The 21,552-nt window shown below is 50.7% G+C and overlaps 3 protein-coding genes across 6 annotated transcripts in view; 2 read left to right on the forward strand and 1 right to left on the reverse strand.

Moving 5' to 3' along the window:
* TIMM44 (translocase of inner mitochondrial membrane 44) overlaps nt 1-5,195 on the forward strand; it is a 43,307-nt gene extending 38,112 nt beyond the window's left edge. For all 4 annotated transcript variants that reach the window (XM_074301701.1, XM_074301709.1, XM_074301718.1 and 1 more), the window contains one exon: nt 4,142-5,195. In XM_074301701.1, coding sequence (XP_074157802.1) covers nt 4,142-4,261 — 120 coding nt within the window. In that variant the 3' untranslated portion in view covers nt 4,262-5,195. The remainder of the gene's footprint in view (nt 1-4,141) is intronic.
* Nucleotides 5,196-6,666: 1,471 nt separating this feature from the next.
* Nucleotides 6,667-10,051, forward strand: CTXN1 (cortexin 1). The gene is made up of 2 exons (XM_074301786.1): nt 6,667-6,825; nt 7,872-10,051. Exon 2 carries the CDS (start codon nt 7,951-7,953, stop codon nt 8,212-8,214), a length of 264 nt encoding a protein of 87 aa, XP_074157887.1. The 5' UTR covers nt 6,667-6,825; nt 7,872-7,950; the 3' UTR covers nt 8,215-10,051.
* A 1,589-nt stretch (nt 10,052-11,640) lies between these two features.
* SNAPC2 (small nuclear RNA activating complex polypeptide 2) lies at nt 11,641-19,750 on the reverse strand. Its single transcript, XM_074301777.1, has 5 exons — nt 19,510-19,750; nt 15,652-15,771; nt 15,208-15,276; nt 13,535-13,850; nt 11,641-13,304 (listed from the first exon to the last, which is right to left on the reverse strand). Exons 1-5 carry the CDS (start codon nt 19,702-19,704, stop codon nt 12,943-12,945), a joined length of 1,062 nt encoding a protein of 353 aa, XP_074157878.1. The 5' UTR covers nt 19,705-19,750; the 3' UTR covers nt 11,641-12,942.
* Between the last annotated feature and the right edge of the window lie 1,802 nt (nt 19,751-21,552).

The raw sequence follows: 21,552 nt of genomic DNA on the forward strand, positions 1-21,552 counted from the left end.
GCATTTTACAAAAGGCAAAACTAAGCCTGATAGAACGGTGCAGGAACTTACTTCACTCAGTGAAGTCAGGGTTTGTGATCCATGCCATTGTCAGATCTATTGAAGAAGCATCCACTCCCTCCCTCTGCAGCAGAGGGGCGTAGAGAAGGAACTGGAGGTGACAGGACAGAGAACAAGGCAAAGTGAGGCAAAGACGAAATGAAACTGAGGATGACAAAATGGCTTAGAGGGTGCCGAGACCAGAGAGAAAACTGAGACCCAGAGAGATTGTGACTTCTCACGAGTCACGAAAGTAGCAGCGTGGTTGGTTGCCTCTGTTTCATGAGCAGTGAAGGTTTCTGTCTGGAGGGCACCTGCCGATTGGTGACTGTTGCCCCCTTGCCCCACATTTGCATCAAGAGAGCTGGATCCCCTTTCCCTCTTTGCCCCTCTAGTCATTTGGCCTTTCATCATCAATAGCTTTTATTCGGAGCTTGGCACATTTCCCAGGGGACATCAGAGGGAGTTTGGCAGCTACTTTGCCCTTTTTTTTTTTTTTTTTTTTCCCCCATCAATACATTTGGTCTCAACACAACAGATACTTCCCAACAAATGATAGGCTTGTCCTTCAGCCCCCTGAAAGCACATTTCCTGAAAACAATTTAGCAAAAGTGCCCAATAGAATCATTGAAACTAATGGTATATGTCATGTTCTGGTTTTTTTGGTTTACAAAAGGGCTGTTTCTGTGCTTCAGCTTTGATGGTCTAGTGTTTGCATTGTTAACTGTGCTATAGTCGAGTTTTTTTTACTTTTCTTTTTCTTTATTTTGTAGTCTTTGTCTCTGTCTTTGGCTTTGGCTTTACTTTGTTAGTACTCATATTCACCTTCCCAATTTTTCTGCATTCTTGCTATTCATTCTTTATGGTGCATTACATTCATATGTCACAGTTTTCTACTTCCTTACTCCTAGTGATCACATAGCAGGCTCCTTTGAAAATTGTTTGGCTTGTTGAGCTTTGATGTCAATAACTTCCTTGGGAAGTAAACTGAACCCTGAAATCTTTTGGTCAAAGGCTACAAATAATTTCCTAACTTTTTTTGATAACTCCAAATTGTTTTCCAGAACGATTAGACCAGTATTTATATTTCAGAGTTGTTTTAATGTGCATTTCTCTGATTATTATTAATATTGAAGTTTTCCAGAGGGGTCTATTTCTTCTTTTGAACATTTTTACATACTTTGATCATTTGTCTATGGCTCTCAGTCTGATAAATGTGTCAATTATTTATGAATTTGAGGTAGCAAACATTTATCAAATATTTTGGCAAAAAATTTCTGGGGGCTCCAGCCCTTGATGTACTTCTCATTTGCTCCAAGCAGACTTATGAGGAAGTAGAAGGGAGAGATTGTTATCTCATTTAAAAGGTAAAGAAATCCAGCCTGATATCCTTGCTTAAAATGTGCCCACATAGACAGTGGCCGAGTCAGGACTAGAACCCAGGCATTTTGATTGCCACTTCTCTGGCCTTTGTACTACAGTGTACTCTCATTTGTTAATAATGATATGATAATAATTAGCATTTAATTTGAACTTTTAAATATGCAAAGTACTATACAAATACAATTTAATCTTTCCATAACCCTGTGGGTGAATACGATTATTCCTATCTTTTTTTAAGTGATGTGTCCAAAGTCATAATGTCTGAGGCAGGATTTAGACTCAGGTTTTCCTATCTCCATATCCACTGATGCATTCACTGGCCCCTTAAGCAGCCTTCTGACACTGCTGTATCTTCTTAGGGCTTGGAATGTCCAATAGTCGAGGTTGGTGCTGTTCTTGGCTATAGCCTTAAGTGGGAGAGGCAGTGTGAGTTCATTCTAGGAGAGAGACTGTGTTAGGGGTGGTTCCATTGTGGTCTGACGCCTGCAAAGAACAGAGGGAAGAGGAGGGCCTGCCCTCTGAGAAGTGCTTGGAAGATGTGAGGAAACGGGAATTGGTGGCCTGGAAGCCAGGCCAGATGAAAAATGGGCAAGGCCATGAGGCTGGAGATGGAGCAGCTCCAAGGGGTGTCCCTGTTGTGGTTGCCACTCAGAACCACGCAGTGCAGCAACGGCCTGTGTACCTTCTATTCCCATGCTGAGTCTTATGCCATGGCTGTGCCATCCCCAAGGCTTGGGTGTCCGATCTCGAACTTCAGTGCTTGAAGGATTGACCTGAAATTCAGTTCACTTCAGCAAATGTTAATCCAGGTGCACAGGATAGAAAGACAAAAGAGGAAGTAGCCTCTGCAAACAAACACGGATTGCAGACAGGGGCTAAAGTGAAAGGGAGGAGTCAGGCCTCTTATATACATGGTGTGTCCAGGGACCTCAAGGAGGCCAGTGTGGCTAGAATGCTAAGTACATAAGAGGGGGATATAATGAGAAGCCAGCAGCTTTTAATGCCTGAAATGGACCAACCATAATTGAGTTGGATGCTGCAGGATCCATTCTCACTGTCACCCTTGACAGTGTCACTGGTGGAACTCTTGGTTTCTCAGTTGTCCCGATGGGGCACACGACATCAGAAACCTCAGAGGTCATCTGGGTTTCTTCTTGGAAGTCCAATTGTTGGCTGGCCATGCTCTGAGGAGTGTTCTGGGACATAGATAGAATAGAAAAAGGGATATACTATTTAGCCTCCTAATCCCCAGTTTTTAAAATTTGTACAATGAAAGCTTTGGACTATGTGACATCTGAGCAGACTCATGAATTCACTAGGATTAGAAAGGCAAAACAAAAACTCCTAGAGCCTCATATTAGGGGCACAAGAATACCCTCTGGCTTCAGTTGTGTGGGCAGCCTTGGGGTCCTAGCTCTGGTAGCTGGTCTGGGGGGGAGTTCCTCTGGCTTGGCTTTGCAGTGACCCAGACATTTTTTCTAGTTTCTTATGAACTGTAAGTGATGAAGTTATGTTCAACTGTTGCTCTCTGACGGCCCCTGTGAAGCTGGTAGGAGAGCTTCTTGGTTTTTCTTAAACATTTGGAAGTTGGATGTGCCAGATGTCCTTTCAGCTTTTCATGGGCATTCATTCATTTGTCAAAATGGAGTTGGATTAGATGGTGTCTAAAACTCCTTCCAGCCTTGGTTCTGATTACTTCTAAGTTTGGGGAAATTAGCCTTAGCTTCTCTTCATGGAGTTCATTCAACCTGTCCTTAACTTAAATGATTTGTAGAGGTTTAGAGTATTGAGGTTTTAGATTCTTCTTTCTGGGCTTCATCTGTCATGAAGCAGGCTTTCTCTCATATTCCTTTCCCTTTGCTGGATCATGTCCTGTTGGTAGCTTTTATAAGCTGGGTGCCCATTGTGTTTGCTGGCCTTTGGGGCTTATTGTTCCTGAGACTGCAGAACCTGGTTACCCTGAGCTCAGTGCACTGCCAGTATACTTTGGATCATTTTCACCCAAATGCCTAACTTCATGTTTGCCCACTCTAACGCTCACATGCAACCCTTGCCCCCAATCACACAATTTGGCAAAATCATCCTCCACTTTATTATCCTCAGGGTGTTCCTTCATTAGTTGAGAGGTTAGTAGCCTCTGCACACCGCTTCCATTCACCCCAGGAGGAATGGTTTCCCCAGGTTACATCAAGGATCATTTGAAGGAACTGGGCGTAATTAAGAGAAGCAGTAATTTTATAAGGTAGAACAGCCACTCTTTAAGTATTTGAAGGACTGTCCTGTGAAGATGTAGGATGAGTTCATCACTGGAGGGGTTCAGATGGAAACTGGATGACCAGTTGTTGAGAATGTTATAGAATGTGTAACATCAGATTGATTAAGTCTCAGGGAGGAGGCAGAGAATTTGATACTTGGATTTTTTTTTTTTTTTTTAAATAGGAGGGGGAAATACTATTTTTAGAAAAGAGAATGTGGTAGTGAGGATTGCTACTGTGTGACAAGTTGGATGCAGAATTTTTTTCACTTGCCAAGATCTGTCCCAACAGTTCTCCAAGTCTTTACAACTGTAGAATTTGCACTGTCCACTCCAACAGGCCGGTTCTTGTCACAGTACCTGTCACTTGCATATGAAACTGCAGACCTCCCCCAGAACATCAGGTGCTTAGTTCAAGGTACATCCTTCCTTCCTAGGATCTGAGTGTGCTTTCTTTTCCCCCAGGATAAAGTGCTGCGTATGCTGTACGTTTGGGCCCTGTGCAGAGACCAGACTGAGCTGAACCCCTATGCAGCCTGGAGGCTGCTGGACATTTCTGCCTCAAGCACAGAGCAGATTCTCTGAAGACAAATGTCGGGGACCTGCTGGACTGTACTCTGTTGTTCTCCCAGCAAGGGCCCCACCTTGTCAGAAGCTTCAGGATGCAAGACCATTTGGCTCCTGCAGGGCACTTTGTGACCCTTAGCTTTCCAGAGCCAGTGTGAAATGAGGGGAGGGAGGGTGCTGAGTGAGATAAGAACATGAGAAATTTCCCTTCAGGGATACAGTTGGCTAGGGGAGGGCTGGTGTTGGGGACATGGTAGCTATGAGCAGAGACACTCGTGGTGCCCCAAATTTATAAGGTTAAGATTGTCACAGAGGATCACCCTTCTTTTCCCCCCAAGAAGTGTAAGGCCTGATGCGCCACTCTCTCCCTCTTCCTTGCATTGGGCCCAACAGGTGGATCCAGGGAGCATCTCTACCTTGGCCTCCTCTCTCCCTCCCAGCAACAAGCTGGGTTAGTACTGGGTGAGTGCTGAGAGAAGCCAAACTTGGGTGCCAAAAGCCCTGCAGAGGCCCAGGGGCTGAGCATCCAGAGCAGAAAGCTAAAGTGAACTGAGGTCCCTGGATGCAGCTTGCTTAAGCAGCGGGCAGGGTGGGAGGGGAGAGTGAAGCACAAGTCCCTATGAGGAGGGAGCGGGGAGCAGCTGCAGCTCGCCTTTGGCCAGGCACAGCGGGGAAGAGGGTTAGATAGGAAAGACTTAGCACCCCACTACCTGCTCACACAACTTCCCTGGGACCTGGCAGCCTGTCTTGGAGGGGCCTTGAGGGACAGAGCCTGGTGCTGGCTTCTCCCCTCTCCTGCCTCTTCTCTGGTGGGAGGGCTGCACTTCCTCCAGGTGCCTCCATTTCTGGCATCAGATCAGCCAAGTCATTCTAGAGCCTTCTTAAAAATAAAACCTGAATGTCTTTCATTTCTGTACATATTGCCTGAAGATTTGACAATAAAATACTAAAATGAATAGCAAATGTGGTTGCTGATTTTACTTAGGCTGTGGCGCCGAAACCTACGGGCCAGGAGGGGAGGGGAAGGGAAGAGTGGAGCGGGTTGGACCCACGGTTTGTTGCTCAGACTTCCCAGGGCTTGCAGGCAGTAGTGAGGCAGCAGCTGGAGGTGGGGACCGACTAGTTCCTTACAACAGAGCCAGCTCCTTGCTGGGAACAGAGGAATGGGGTCAGTGGGCCAGGCCATTGCGAGACTGCCAGGCTGGCTCAGGCAACCTTGAGGAGGAAGCTTGTCCCTGCATGGGATGGCCTGAGCCCCGAGGGGAGGGAGCCAGATTAGGCTGTGAGTCACTGGCCTGTACCCAGGGGCAGAAGGGCTTTATCTCCAAACCCTTCCTGGAGCTCCCTTTTACTCAGGGCAATAGGATTCTGCTCCTGGGTAGGAGGCAGTCCCAGGGTGAGGCTCGGATCCAGAAGGGGAAGGCCACGGAGGGGCTCACCCTTCGCTGAGAAAAGTGTTTCCCTAAACCTTCGAGCCAAGCCAGTGTGCCTCCTTCCCCAGAGAAGGTGATTTCGATTCCTGGATACGAGTGTCGGTTTTGAGGTGTTGGGCCCATGCCAATGGAAGAAGACACGGGGATGTAGGGGACAACCACAACTCTTCCCCAACCCATTCCCAAACAAAGCATGTGGGGTTGGGCCCCCAAACTGCTCTGTGCTAGTGAGAAGGGAGTGTGAGGCAAAAAGGGGAGGGTCTGTGGCTGGAGGCTGAGACCTTCCCATTCTCGACTCCAGGATCTGGAATTGGGGGGGCCAGGGGAGGGGGCCACTGCGGCTGGGGAGAACTGAGGGAGGGTCTGTAGGGCAGAGAGGGAGTGAACTTCAGAAGATGTTTTAGAATCTTCCTGATGGGGATCACGTGAGAAAACGTAAGCCGAGAAGGGGAAGGAAAAAAGTATACACCTCCTGTCTACTATGTGTCAGACACTGTTAAGCCTTAAATCAAAAAATAAAAAAATCCAAATATTTATCAACAGGCCTGTGAGGGAGGGGCTAATATCCCCGTTTTACAGTGGAGGAAACTGAGGCCGACAGAGATGAAGTGACTTGCTCAGGGTCACACAGCCGGGACGTTCTGAGGTGGGATTTCCTGCCCAGCGCTCCGTTCACTGCGCCATCGGCCTCGGCTGGGGTCCGTGGGGCTTGTGGGGTCGGGCAGAGAAGGCTGGAAGCAGGGGAGTGGGCTTGGTCGGGGTGGCTGGGCTCCACAGCATTTAGGTGGGGGAAGCGGGACGTCCCGCGGCCGGAGCAGGTACTGGAGGGGAGTGGCCGAGGAGGGCGAAGTTGCGGGCTGGCTGGAGGCTTCCGGCCCCTAAAGAGTTAAGGGGCTGTGCGGTGGGGAGCCCTACCTCTCCTCCCGCCCCCTCCCCCGCTCCTTGGGAGTCTTGGCGGCGGCCCCGCCCCCGTCGCCATGGAAACAGCCGCGGCGGCTCCGGCGGCACCTCCTCCGTCTCCTCGGGCAGGGCAGGCAGGGCCAGCTGAGCCGGGGTTGAGCGCACGGAGACGCGGGGAGAGCGAAGAGGAGGAGCGGAGAGGAGCTGGGTTAAGGGAGCGCCCCGAGCCGCCGTCACCCCCAGCCCTGGGTGAGGGAGGGGACTGGGGAGGGGTGGGGGCAGAGGGCAGAGGGGTAGGAGCCACGGGCTGGAAAACGGGGCTGGGGGCGAGCCCAGGTGGGGAGGGGGCTGCAAGGGCGGGGCGAAGCCAGGCGGAGAAGGGGGGGTCGCGGGGGTCACACGGAAGGGGCAGGGGACAGGGAGCGACCTTGGGCAGAGCATCATTTGGGGGCTCGGGAGCACGTGGGCTGGAGGTGAATGGGTAGAAAGGTGGCGGGCAACGACCCCCGAGAGCACCCGGGAGAGGGGGCGCAGACTGGAGCGGGCAAGGAAAGGGAAGCAACCCCCAGTTAGGTGAGGCTGGGCTGGGCTGGCTGGGGGCTGGGGCGGCGGGTGTAGGGTGGGGTGTGGAACGAGTGTCCGGCTCTCCAGGTCCTCCGCCCCCTCCCTCCGATCCGGGGCCGGGCGGGGGCCCGGAGGAGAGGGGCGAGTCCTGGGCGTGGGCGGGCAGGAGGTGGCGGGTGGGCTCCGACCCGGGAAGAGGTGCGGAGTAGGGGGGGGGGTGAGGAGGCCGTGGGATGGGGAGGGCGATGGGTGGGGGCGGGTTGGAAGTGGTGTGAGGGAGAAATGGTGGGGGATGGAACGAGGGCGGGAGGGGGCATGGGAATGGGGGAGAGGAAGGCTGAGTCCCGGTCGGGGGGCTGGCAGGAGAAGTTAGGTTGGTTTCCGGGGTCTATGTGTGTGGCTGGACGAGGATAACTGGGCGCAGGGATTGTGACGGGACTCGGGGGATGGCGGGACCCGAGTGGGACGGGAAATTTAGGTGAGGAGGGGGCGGAAGGGCGCGGTAAGGAGGGGAGTGGGCAAACAGGGAGGGAGGCTGTGGGATTGGGGAGCGAGCGGAGCGGAGGCGAGCCGCGGAGTATGGGGGCGGGGATGGGTGTGTAGGATGCGTAGCGGGATGGAGATTTAAGGCAGCCCAGGCGAGGGGACTCAGTGGGGGCCGAAGGGAGACGGCGCGGGGCGGGGCCGCCAGGGGCGGGGCAGCCATTTGTGGCTTCTCTCCTGTCCCCCAGGTCTCCGTGGCGGTCCGGTCCCGGTGCGTGCCCCGGAGGGGAGGCGGCCAGGCAGGCGATGTGAGCTGCCCGTGGAGCCATGAGCTCCGCCTGGACTCCAGACTACGAGGCGCTGTCCCCGGCAGGGGCTCCGGGGCCGGGTGGGGCCGGGGGGGCCGCGGGGCTGGACGCCGAGCAGCGAACGGTCTTCGCCTTTGTTCTCTTTCTGCTGCTGTTCCTGGTGCTGCTCATGGTGCGCTGCGTCCGCATCCTCCTGGACCCCTACAGCCGCATGCCTGCCTCGAGCTGGACCGACCACAAGGAGGCACTAGAGAGGGGCCAGTTCGACTATGCGTTGGTGTGAGGGCAGAGCGGAGGGGTCCCGCGCCCCCCCCCCCCCAGCCGACCCCGGCCCCGGAATCCCGCCCTCTCTCTCCTCCCTGCCCTGACAGCCTCCCCATCCCCAGGCTGGTCCAGATCCGGCCCAGAACCGCCTCGGTTCTTGCTCCCCAGCCTGGTCCAGGGCTTCCCAAACTCCCGCCCTTACCAGTTACTGCATCCGTGAACCCCCCGGCCGAACCTCGGGCTTTCCCTGTCCAGATCCCCCGATTCCCGCCGGGCCGGGCCTGTGACCCGAGGTCCGGGGCCCATCCTGTTCCCCGACCCCAAACCTAGTCTAGGCCTCCCTTTTCCAACCCAGATGGCATCTCCAGCCGGCCTGTCCCGGAACCAGAACCCCGGGCTTCTCCTGACTGACTCCTGCTTCTGGCTCTCACCCCCCAGCCCCGCCCGAGGCCACAAGACGAGCGGGCCTAAGGTCCGGCAGTTGATGCTTTTCAGAGTGGAGGGGGCCATCCCCCCCCTTCCATGAGGAAAGCACTAGAGTGAGCAAGCGTGGGAGGCAGGTCCCCTGCTCCTGGGCTTTGGGGAGCTCAGAAGGGCTGCTCCTCTGCCTCTTAACCTGCACCTGCGCTGCTAATGATGGATAGTCAAAGCTCTGGATGCTGCAACCCCCTCCTTTTCCTCTGCCCATCTGACCTCCCGGCCTTCCCTTCCCTTATGACAGCTGTCTGGCCATTCTCCCAGAGCTCAGGACTGATGCCCCTCCCCAAGACTGGGACTGCAGAGTCCAGTTACTCAAGCTCCCCCTGCCCTGGGCTCATCTTCCAGATTGAGAAGTTCAACCTGCCCCCTCCCCCTCCCCACTCCCAGCCCTCCGGCCCCTCCATGCAGCAAGCATTTGGTAAGCACCTACTGGTGGCAGCCAGCCCCCCTCTCCCTGACCTCAGAAGCCTCTTTTTCCAATGGTTGATTTCCTGGTCGGGGGGATCCTGAGTGAGGGGCTTCATCAAGGCACTGTGGGGCAGGGAGGGGAGTATGTTTGTGCAGGATACAATTGAGCCCATCTCAACACTTCTTTGAATGTGTACTGAGTGAAGGGCAGCAGGTGGCTCAGACTAGATTGGTGACGGGTTTCTTTGACAAGGCTCTAGCTAGCTGCAGGTCAGCCCCAAACCCTTATTAGCTCCCCTCCCTCCCTGCCTCTCCCGCATCATGGAGGGAATTATCAGCCGAGAGCTGATAGAATTGTGGCCGATCCTCTCTCTGTGACCCCACTGCACACTCTCCTCATGTGACTGTGGTAACCTCTAAGCCTGTCTCCCTGGCCCTAATCGGGGGCCTTCTGCCCTCCCAGACCCCACAGGCTGACTTGTTCTCCACCTCCGTGCCTTCATTCCTCCCATCTCCCCGCCTAGAACAGCATCCCCAACTTCTTGGCCCCCTGATCTTTTTCCTTATGATATCCTTAACGCATTCCTTCTTTTGCTTTGCTGTCTGTCTCCCTCCCACCCCCTAAAGCATGGAAGCTTATGAAGGATACGGGGCCTCTTCCCCCTGGATTACCTCGAGGGTTTTTCATTCAGGGCTGGTGCCTGGCCAGCTCCCCGTCACCCCTGCTCCACCACGCAGGATTTATTACCGCGTTCCCACAAGTGCTGAGCCTGCACCCCACCTGGCTGGGCTCTAGGACCAAAGCAGCTAACCCAGACTTCAGGCCTGAGCTTAAGCTAGCAGAGGCACCCAGGAAGGGCCCAACCCAGGCCAGGGGAAGGGGAGGAAAGCTGGGCAGTGGACAGAGGCAACACCGCAGCGACTGTAGCTCAGGCCCAAATAATAAATAACACTCATCCTGTCCTGAATGTGAGTGGTTTTTGTGATGAGGTGGGAAAATAAGTTTCAAGGTGACTGACAGAGTAGAATAGTGGGTTCAAGTCTCAGCTCTCTAGTTGTGTGTCCTTGGGCATAAACCTCCCACGCCCTGGGCCTTTTGGCCCACTATAAAATGGGGAGGGAGCAGGGGCTGGGCTGGATGTCTGGGGCATTGTCCCATTTCTGACATTCGGTGGTTCTGTCGTCCTGATCCTGGCCATGCTGATCAACTACTTCACATGCTGCTCTCGCCACCACCAGGAGGACTCCTCCCCCACCCCACCCTCCCTGTGCCCTTCCAAAACCAGGACTGGGTCACACAGTCCTGTTCCTCTGCCCCAGCCCCTCCTGTGGATGCTGTTGCAGAGTCCGAGGGTCTCAGAAGCTAGCAGCCCTGGCCTCTTAGTGCCACTTTCCTCCTGCGCTCGTCCCCACCATAGCTCACTCCTGACAGCATCTCTCCCAGTGACATTTTCTCAAATTCACCTTAAAGCCCCAGTCCCATCTGCTTCCCCTCCCCCTGACAATAAACACCTTTGTACCCTCATTTCCATGAGACTGTGTTAAGGGCCTGCTAAACCTGAAGTGGGGGCAGAACAAAACCACCCCCATAGCGCTTTCCTCTCTCACCCCATTGCACGCCCTTTCTACCTCGGCTGCTGCCTCTTGCTCCCATGCCTTATTCGAACATCGAAATAATAGCTAGCTCAGTGTGGCTGAGGTTCAAGGAGCAATGACATTCTGTGTCCGGGGCAGGGGAGGGAGGACGGCCCCTGACCAGCCCACAGACACTGAAAGTGAGGGGGATGGTGATGCAGTGGTGATCTTTGGTACCCAGTGAACGAAGGGCAGGGAGAGAGGAGGAGCTGGCACTAAGGATGGTATCTGAGAGCTCTGAGCCTGGAGTGGAGCTTCAGCTGTTGGTGTGACTGGGACGGCCGAGGAAAGAGGGCTTTAGAGCAGAAGCAAAGACCATGAGCCTCCCCATGACCTGGGCCATCCCAGGCGCAAGAGCAAACTCGGCAGTTTGAAGGCGCCCATTCACAGAGGCAGGACCGGAAGAGTGACAGTGGAAGGAATGCTGCGCTGGGGGGCCGCCAGGCCTCCGTTTAAATCCCATCTCTGATGCTTGCTTTATGTGGAACAAATCTCATTATCCCCCATCATGCCGGGATGGACCAGAAGCAGCAGAACTCTTAGGAGGAGGCTCCCCACACTTGCTGGGGCATTACTGATTGAGGTGCTAACTCTTAACGGAAAATGGGGGTATTAATCAGCACATAACTTCCCCCAGTGAGTGACCCTACTCTGCAGTGATGGGAGACAGCATCCCTGCTGAGCTAAGGCTGGGTGGACACGGGGTCTCGGGGAAGCCAGAGGGGGGTTGGAGACAAAGTGAAGCCCAGGTCTGCTGCTTTCCAGTGACCAGACACAAGGTGGGGAAAGCAGGCTCTGGCAGTCAGCTGACACTTCTCCGATGTTCCCTGGGACCAGGAGGATAACCAGAACCTCAGAGAGAAAGACAACAGCAGTGCCAGGAAGCTGGGGTTGGGACAGGGCACAGAGTAAGAAATATTCATTTTGTACTTCTTTCGAAATGAATCAACATTTTGTAGATTGTTTATTGCATCATATATTTAGGCAAAAAAGAATATAACCATGGCCCATTTTTAAGTCATGATAACATTCAATATTCTGTTTGATGAAACTTGAATTTTGAAAAAAAACAAAAACAGAAGCTTATGTTTCTGTGAAGAGAAGAGACTGGCTGCTTTTAAGTTAAATGCCCCAAATTCCCTATTTTATTTAATTTAACTGAAGCAGAATTAATTTGGTATTAACAGTTATTGAACACAGTTAGCATGGAATGACTTGTCAAAGGAGCAAAGGTGGGAGCTTGAATCTATTACTGAAATTAATTTTTGAGAAAGCATATCAGCATTAATTAGACAAAGTTTCATTTTAAAAATTAAATGGCAAAATATGAATGACTTAATGGTTATAAATAAATTATGCTGAGGAATTTTAGTTACTTGTAATTTGTTTTCATTAGTTTTTAAACTTACATTTTAAAAATAAAAACCAGTATCCAGAGTCTTTCCTTATATTCTTTCTGAAATTAAGATATATTTTCGAGATTGATAAACTTAACTGTACCCATCAGCAACCAAACCAGAAGGCTGAGGCAAAAAATCAACCTTCACTATAATATGTAACTAAGGTATCAAAGGAATGATAACACTGAAGTGGCAAATATTAGAGTATTCGGATGTTACACTATATCCCACACCTGGCAGAGGGGAGAAAAGGAGAGAGATGTCCGTGCTCATTAGTATTTGTTAAATACAATTACTAAATACTCAACGAGTATTTGCTAAATAAGCAAATGAATTTTTTTTAAATCACATTTAAATCATACTTTAAAAAGTGCTTTTCCCAGAACAACCATGGCTGCTCCAGAACTCCCAGGATTCATCTGCCTGAAATCTCTTCCAAACACATATACAACTTCAAACCCAGAGGATTGGGGTTCCACAGAGCAAATAATTCCCAGCCCTATGAACTCGGAAATCCCTTTACATTTTGACCAAGCACAAATTCTTAGATATTTGTTCAGAGGCATTGAGAATAGGAGCTCAGATAAACCCAGAGTCATAGAACTGTCCGGAAACCTATCAAAGGAATTTCAGAAATAATAAACATAGTTTTGTTTCTTGGGAGTACATCTTTTTTTTTTTTTCCTCTCCTCTTCTCACCCTAATCACACACACAGGCCCACCCCCACACACACATACATACACACACAGTCACACAATCTCCTCCTGGCCCCCTCCCCACCCCAGTCCTCAGCCTGGTCCCCTGGCAAAGGGTCTGCCAGCACTCACTGCCCAGGAGCTGCCACATGAGACAGAAGCTCCAAGGGAAGCAGGAATGGGTTCAGAGGACAGAACTCCAGGTCCTGCCACAGCTGGTGCTGAGCCGAGGGTGGACTTGGCCCAGAGGCAGCAGGACTCTCGGCAGGGGGGTTCTCCAGGCTTCCGGGGTCCCTGCTGCCGGACGTGCTCCCTTCACCGTCTTGCACCGAGGGGCCTTTCCCGGGGTCCCCGTGGCTTGGGTCTGAGTGCTGCTGAGGGCGCACCAGTTTCCTGTAGGAACCAGCCATGTGGGCCTGCAGTTTTTCACAGGGCAGGCGGCTGAGCTCTTCCGGCAGGGACATGAGCAGATCGAGGAGGACGGCGGACTCTAGGGATGCAGAAGAAGGGTGAGTGAATGGCCGGTGCTAGTGATGATGTCAGAGCCCCTGAAGGACTCCAAAGCACTTTACAAGTAGGATCTCATTTAATTCTCCCAGGAGCCCTGGGAGGAGATTAATGACTTGTCCAGGGTTACACGGTATCTCTGAACTCCAGGTTCAACACTCTATTCACTGGCCTAAGCAGCAGCCCTCCTCCACCATCCCTGTCCCCACTCACCTCCAGGGGAAAGCTCAAGTGCCTTGCCACTCCGGGATATGCTTGACAGATATTTATAGATCTTCTCAAAGTCAATGACAAGGTTTCCATTTGTGGGTGCAGCCGGGCCGGATTTGGAGGAGTCAGCCTTGTCTGGGGTGCCTGAGGGCCCAGAGTCTCCCCCGCTGGTCTCCTGGATGGGCTCTGGGGCCTGAGGCAGGGGTTCTGCCTGGGAGTTAGACTCTTGGCAGAGAAGCTGTCTCTCACTGGCTTGGGTCGGCTTCTCGGGAATGGAGTGGAGCAGACTCACGGGTTCTGTGGCAGCAATGGTTAGGATCTGGGAGGGGCAGAGAAAACAGAGGCATGGTATAAAGGGCCCACAGCCAGGGGCCTGACACCCGGAGGAGATAGGAAAGCTCAGAGCAGCCCCTCACCATGAATTCCTTCTTCCTCTGGGGCAGGGGCTCTTTGGATTCCCACCTCCTCTATTTTCAGAAATTATATTTATTTCTCTTCACAGGCCTTTCTCATCCGAACCAGTGGAAGGGAAAAAAAACCCTGCTGTTATTGTCATGTATAGTCCAGCAAACAAAAACCTGCATTGACCAGGCCAAAAACCAGACATCTCCCTTTGCATCTGAAGTTCACCCTCTCTTGCAAGAGGTACAATGCCAGGGGATCTGTTCACCCTTTCTTGTGTTTATGGGCCTCTGGCAGTTTAGTGACATCCACAGATCCCTTTTCAGAATCATGTTTTAAGTCATTAATTAGAAGTTAATGAAAATAAAGTTAGCTAGTAATTTAAGCATTTATCAAGTAGCTGTCATGTGCCAGGGACAGAGAAGCAACAAACAAGCCCCCCTACTCTCAAAGAGCTCACAGTCTAACGAGAAAGACAGTGTGCACACAACCAGGGAACAAACAAGCTACACATAGCCCAGGTTGCGGGCAATCAGCAAAGGGAAGGCACTGGCATCAAGGGGGAAGAGGGGGGCCTCCTGCAGAGGGTGGGAGCTGGAAAGCCAGAGAAGGCAGGAGCAGGAGAATGCCAGGCATGGGGGACAACCATCAAAGAGAAGGAGGATCATGTTCAAGAGACGTAGTGTTCCTGATCAAAGACCACCTGCAAGGGAGGGAGAGGGTCAGGGCCTGAAAAGCCAAACAGGATATTCTATCTGATCCCAGGGGTAATAAGGAACCATTGGAGTTTATAGAGGAGGGGGTATACCTTTTTTTTTTTTTTTTTTTTATTAAAGTTCAAAGAATCTCTTGAAAATTATTAGTGGAACCCTTGTGGGGTGGGAGAATCTGTCAAGCCTAGTTTAAGAATCCCTACTTTAGTTTTTCCCCAAAACATAGAGCATGGGCAGTACTTTCTTAGAAAGACCCTTTTCTGATGGCTTATCCTGACTCGAGAGGTCTTGGGCCCTTGAAGGCGGCTCTGTAAGTCAAGCAACATGGAAAGCCTCCAAGTCTGGTCTGGGGCAGGCTATGGGCATCTGCCCTTAAGGGTTAGCAGAGGCCTATCCCTAGATAGCTGCCATGAGAGGGTGGATTTTTTAACGGTAGGAGCTCAAGAAGGCAATCAATTATGACACAGCAAGTGCTAACAGACTGAGGGCAGTACCCACCCTCATGAAATCATGGATTCTGGAAAACAGAAATGAGTTCAAGAATTCCAGGGCCCCTGATACCTGCGAAAAGGCAGTAGTCATGGCTTCTTCCAGCTGGCTGGTCACCTTTTTAGCCAGATCTGTCCAAACCTAGAATTGAACACAGGATCATAATCTAATCACATGGGGCCACTGCTAGCCTTACTGTGGTCTCCCTTTTTCCTCACCCAGCTCCACTTTGTATATCTCAAAGACTCTCTTCTCATACCCAGGCAAGGGCCACAGGGACCCTAAAGCATCTAGTCCAATCCCCTCCTTTTACAAATCAGGAAACTGGGGCACAAAGAGGCTAAAAGACTGGCTCTGCATCACAAGTCATAAGAAGCTGAGCCCTTTAATCAGATTCAAAGCTCCCATCCTTCCATGTGCTTCGACAATAAACTGTGCCTTTTATCTCAAGCCCCATCCTTATGGGTCTCCTGTCCCCATGTTTTGACTTCTCTGGTGTTCTTAGCCCATCTTTACCTCAATGGGGGCTGGAATCTCAGCCTTAGGACGCCTCTGTTCCTTCTGGCAGCAGTGATGCTCCTGCTGAATCACCTCCCGGGCCACACGACGCTTCAACGACTGGAGGAAATCCTGGATCTAGGAAGAAAGGCAGAAGGGGTAGGGAAGGAATCAGGATGCTAATGTCCTGAGTTTGAGTGCTTAGCTGGGAGTAGGGCTGAGGGCTGTCACACTCTTCCCTCAAGCACCCAATGAATCCAAATCCAAGTCAACTTGCATCATTAATCACGATAATCATAATTACTGGCACTTATAGTGCTTTAAGGCTGGCAAAGCACTTAGCACATATTAACTCATCTAACTATGTGCCAAACACTGGTAGGCAAAAACAGCTCCTGCCCTAAAGAAGCTTCAGATATAATCTAAATTAAATCCCTCTTCTACAAGAGGCTTTCCTTGATTTCCCCTGCTAGGTTAAGTCCTGTCTCTTAAACACAGAGATATCTTGGTTTGCACCTTCTTCTATATGTGTTATATCATTGATATATGCTATTTGTTTTAGTCTTAATCCCCATGAGATTCTGAGTTCCAGGGATTAGCATTCTAGGTTTCTGACTCATATGCAGAAATCCATCTAATTTTCAAAAACCCATCTGATGAAGTGTTTCATATTAGTCTTATGGAAGAGATAGAGAGATGTGGGCTAGATCACTGGTATAAAATTCAAAGATAAAGATCCCTGTGGCTGCATATTGACTTAGAAAACTGCATGTTAACATTATCTATGTTTTGTTTTATTTTATTCATTTTGTTAAACGCTTCTCAACTGGAGTTTGATACTTCTGGGCTAGATCAGGGCTTTTTAAACTTTTTCTGTTTGTAATCCCTTTTCACTCAAGAAATCTTTATGTGACCCTGTAGGTATATAAAACATGTATATAACATATATTGTATTTAACACATACTTTAACATATTTAACATGTATTGGTCAACCTGCTATCTAGGGGAGGGGATGGAGGGAAGAAGGGGAAAAGTTGGAACAGAAGGTTTTGCAATTGTCAATGCTGGAAAATTACCCATGCATATATATACCCATATATATGCATATACTCATGCATATAATAAAAAGCTATAATAAAAAACCCATGTATACAAATCACATTTACTGATAATAAATCAAAATTTTGCATCCCCTACATTCAGTTATGAGATCCTCCATGAAGCCATGAATCATAGTTTAATAAGCTATTCCAGTTGCATAGATGGAGAACCAGCTGAATGACTGGACTTAAAGGGTAAACATTAATGAATCAGTATCAAGTTGGAAGGGAGTTTGCAAGGATTGATATTTAGTTACGTGCTGATTAATATTTTTTATCAATAACTGGCATGCTTTTCAATCTTGTAAATACTACAGATCCGCAAGGGATAGCTAATAAATAAACTGGATGTCTACATTCAAAAAGGTCACCACGTGCAGGAACACTTGGGACAAACTTCAATGGGTAGGGATGAAACAGCATGTCATGGAGGGGAGAAGCATGTGGACTTCATTTCCTGCCTAGACCACCTCAGAGATCTCATTGCCTTATGCTCCTTATCTAGAAAACAAAGGAAGGGACTGGATCCACTGGTGTGTGCTGTCCTTTCCAACTTGAAATCTGCAAAACAGTAAAATAGAGGTTCTTCCCTGTGAGTTTAAAAAGCTCAGCTTCACCAGGTGGGGCAGGTGTCGGGATTGTCTCCCTTCATTAGAACATGAGCTCCACGAGAACAGGTTGTCTTGGCGTTTTATTTGTCTCCCCAACACTTAGCACAGTGCTTGGCTCCCAGCTAACAGTTAAGTGCTTTTCCAGCAGTTCCATTCCATTCCAAAGCATGGCAAGCCAGCAGCTTGTCTGAGAAATACGTGCAGTTTGGCTGACTCACTGAGCCAAGCAGCCAAAACAGAGCCTAAAGTGCATTAAGAGAGGCGCAGCTTCCAAGAACAAAGAGGTGACGGTCCCATCGTCCTCTGCCTTGGTCAGAGCACGTCTGGGGCGTGGACCAAGCCTGGCCACATTGTGGGAAGGCCTCCATGTGCTGGAAAGGCTGGAAAAAGGCTGTGAGTCCAGAAGGAATTAGGGATGTTTAACCTGAAGAAGAGAGGAGTTAGACTCGTTCTATCTGGACAGAGGCAGAAGGAGGAAGGACAGGTGAAGGATGCCCAGAGGGCAATGGAGGCTTGCTATAAGGCTGGAAAGAGGCTGCCTTGGGAGGTCAGAGAGGCTCTCTGCCTTCAGGCTGAAGCTGGGCCTCAGGTGCTGGGTGTGTCTTCTTCAGGTTGGACTTGGATTATGTGGCTCCTGAGTGAACTCCCTGCCTTCCAGGAGAAGGCGAGGGCCTCCTAGCAGACAAGGCCTGTCCTTAGCACCTGGCACATAGTAGGTACTTAACAAATGCTTTCTGAACTGCCCTTCACCTCCAGAATGCTGCGGCCTCCAATTTCCCTGAGGACTCGCACTCAGAAGATACAACATAACTGCTGAATTTGAATGAACCGAATAGAAAAAATCCCAATTATCTTTTTTCCCTGGGACCATTCCCCTTCTCTTGCCTGAGGAAGACAGAAGAGATCGCCTCTCCTTCCCAAAAGGAGGCTCTTTGTGCTGGATCCAGTTTTCTCCCAAAGCTGACCACAATCATGCTCTGGAACCCTGCCTACCCTCAGCGCTCTCTCTTCCTGCTCCTATAGCAACTGGCTCTTTTCGGATTCTTTCAATGACTCTACTTCCTGTCTCTTTGGGGACCCCCAGGACCCTTCTGTGGAATACAGGAGGCACTGAGTGACCCCTCAATGGTCTCCCAGGCCATCCCCCCTGTACAGGCCCCTGATCCCCTGGTGAACCAATTCACTCTCTCCTGAACCCACAGCCCTTTTTTATTTCCTCCATTAAGCCCTGTCAATGTTCTGTCAGTTTCTCCTTTGTATGTTTCCTTCTCTCTGGCCCGGCCTCTCCCAGGTGGCAGTTCTCATCACTCCGACCAGGACTGGAGCGGCCCGCCGGGGGACGGGCCTGCTCCAAGCTGCTCCCTACCCCAGCCCAGCCTCCACCCCGCCCCTAACGCTCAGACTGATCACGTCGCCCCTGTTCCTCCTCAGCAAACTCCACTGGCTCCCCACTGCTCCGGGATCAAACGCAAAACGCCCCATTCCATCCTCCTCCTCCAGTGTTCTGCACCACACTCCCATGCAAGTACTCTTCCATCCGGGGCCTCCCGGCTGTGGCACGGATGAGACCCTTCACCTCTCAGGGCCTTCTCTCTGGTTGCATCTCCGCACCACTCGGACTGCCGACCTGTCTCGCTTTCGTTAAGTCCCCGCTACTATCCCACCTTCTAGAAGCAGCCTTCCCCGGCCCCTCAATTCCAAGGCCTTCCCTCAGTCAGGTGTCTCCTATTTATCCTGTAGAGAGCCTGCTTTGTATTAGGTTCATACAATCAACATAGGCGCCGGAAACAGAGAGCACGTTCTGTCTTTGCCTCTTTCTGTCGGCACCGCGCCCCGCACACGGTCAGCACTTAATAAATATGGACTGATGGACGGCCAGACCTTCCACGTAGCCACATGCCCACCCACCACACTCCTGTAACTCATTCCCGCCCCTTTCCCCTTATTCCCGCCCCGACAGCCTCGCTCTGGTCTTTGCCCCGCCCCTTCACCCCGCCTCCCCATTTAGGCTTCCTTAGGAGCCTATCCCTCTTCTCTTTTTCCTTAAGCCCCGCCTCCACACCAGTCTCCCACAATTTCTTTTTCCTTGGATCTGCCCCCAAACCGCAGCCTCTTTCTGAACTGGGCTACGCTCCGCCCCCTTTCCTTCGGCCCGCCCCCGAACCTCAGCCTCGCTCCGGTGGGGCAGCCCCTGCCTCAGCTCCGCAGCGGCTGGTTCCCGCTCCACGTCTTGTGCCTGCAGCAAACGGAGGAGCTGCTGCTTCTCCCGTGCGGTCCAGAGTGTGGCCGTGCGGACCCCGGTCGGGGCCAGCCCTCGGTACCGCGCCGGGGCCGCGCGCCGCCTTACAGGGGGCTTCATGATGGCCTGGCCCGGGAGCTGACGCCTCCAGTCTTTAAATACACGAATGGCTACTTCCGGATACGCCTTAGTACGGCGGCCGTTAAGAGCCAAAAAGAGCCAACGAAGAGGCTTTGCTTTTTGCCTGCTCCGTTAGTTTTGCTTTTGACCCTAAAGGCGGAGGGGAAAAATGAAGCCACGCCCCAGTGAAAAACCATTGCTTTATTTAAAGGCAAGAAATTGAATGTGCATTCGTAGCTCCCACAAGGTCTGAGATATGTTGTAATGAACAATTGCAACACACAAATGTCTGTAAAGTCTCAAACGTCCTTTCCAGGGCTTCGGGCTTCCCATTGCCTTCAATTTTACGAAAGTTCACACTCAACACCTTGCTCATAGTGATCGTTAGCGTGCTGACTGTGCCTTAGACTGCACGCTCTTTGAGAGCAGGACCTGGTTTCTTTGAATCCCCCGGCACTTACCACAGTCACACGCCCCTCCCGGGGCCAATCACCGTGCTAAATTCTGGGGCCAAAAAAGAGGCAAAAGCAAGCCCCGCCCCCCAGGAGCTTCCAATCTAATGGAGACAAGAAGAAAACGAAGAGGTAGCCAGCGAACTCTGCACTGGATAAGTAGAACAGAGAGACGGTATTAAACGGCTGGGAAAGACTTCCGGTGAAAGATGAGATTTTGGTTGGGAGGTCGGTAGGTGAGATGTGATTTTGGAGAGCAATTCCGCACCAAACCATGTGGTTGGAGTCAGCACCGATGCGGGCACAGAATGCGGGGTTCAGTCACGTGAGGAGTTCACAGTAGCCATTTTCTTTGACAAAAAGATAGGTTTGTTTAAAAGAGGTTACAAAGGAAGAGGTATAATAGTGATAAATGTGAAATAGATTTGGGAGAGCATGTAACAATTAACAATGGAAAGGCTAAGTTCCGAGTGGGACTCATAATTAACCAGGGGAAAGAGAACACTCCATGAATTGGAGTTAAGGTGCCCTTAACTAACGGGCCAAATCCTAAAAGAGATTAAAGAGAGAGTTAGCTATAAGAAGGAGAAAGAGAAGAAAAAGAAAGAGGGATGGTGGAATGAGAGAGAGAGAGAGAGAGAGAGAGAGAGAGAGAGAGAGAGAGAGAGAGAGAGAGAGAGAGAGAGAGAGAGAGAGAGAGAGAGAGAGAGAGAGAGAGAGAGAGAAGAGAGAGAGAAGAGAGACACAGAGAGAGAGACAGAGAGACAGAGAGACAGACAGAGAGAGAGAGACACACAGACAGACAGAGAGAGACAGACAGACAGAGAGAGAGAAAGAGAGGGACAGAGACAAAGAGAGAGACAGAAAAGAGAGAGAGAGACAGAGACAGACAGACAGAGAGAACCAACAAGGTAGGAGGATGCTAGGTTATGAAGGATTTTGAATGCCAAATAGAGCATTTTGTATTTCATCTTGGCAGTGAGAGGGAGCCATTTAAGAGGGTATGGGTGGGGGTGGGTGACAAGATTGGACCTTTGTTTTAGGGAAATCACTTTAATGGCTGAATGGAGAATAGATTGGACTGGAGAGAGATTTGAGACAAGCAGACCCCCGAGGACTGAGAAAAGGCTAGTGGGTTTGACAACTAAAAATCACTCTACATTGGAGAGAGTAGTTTTGGTGCAATAGTAGGTCATGAGAAGGATTGTAAGGGCTTAAACTTAAGAGTGAGAACAGAGAAAGTAGAGACTCCTTTTGTATACAAGTTTAACTATAAAGGGCAGAAGAATATAAGATGATAGTTAATAGGAACAGAAAGATCAGTTGAGGGTTTTTGTTTTTTTTTAAAGATAGGAAAGACAAGAATATGTTTGTAGGCAGTAAGGAAGGATCAGTA

This window comes from Sminthopsis crassicaudata, chromosome 1, assembly GCF_048593235.1.
Source record: "Sminthopsis crassicaudata isolate SCR6 chromosome 1, ASM4859323v1, whole genome shotgun sequence".
NCBI lineage: Eukaryota > Metazoa > Chordata > Mammalia > Dasyuromorphia > Dasyuridae > Sminthopsis > Sminthopsis crassicaudata.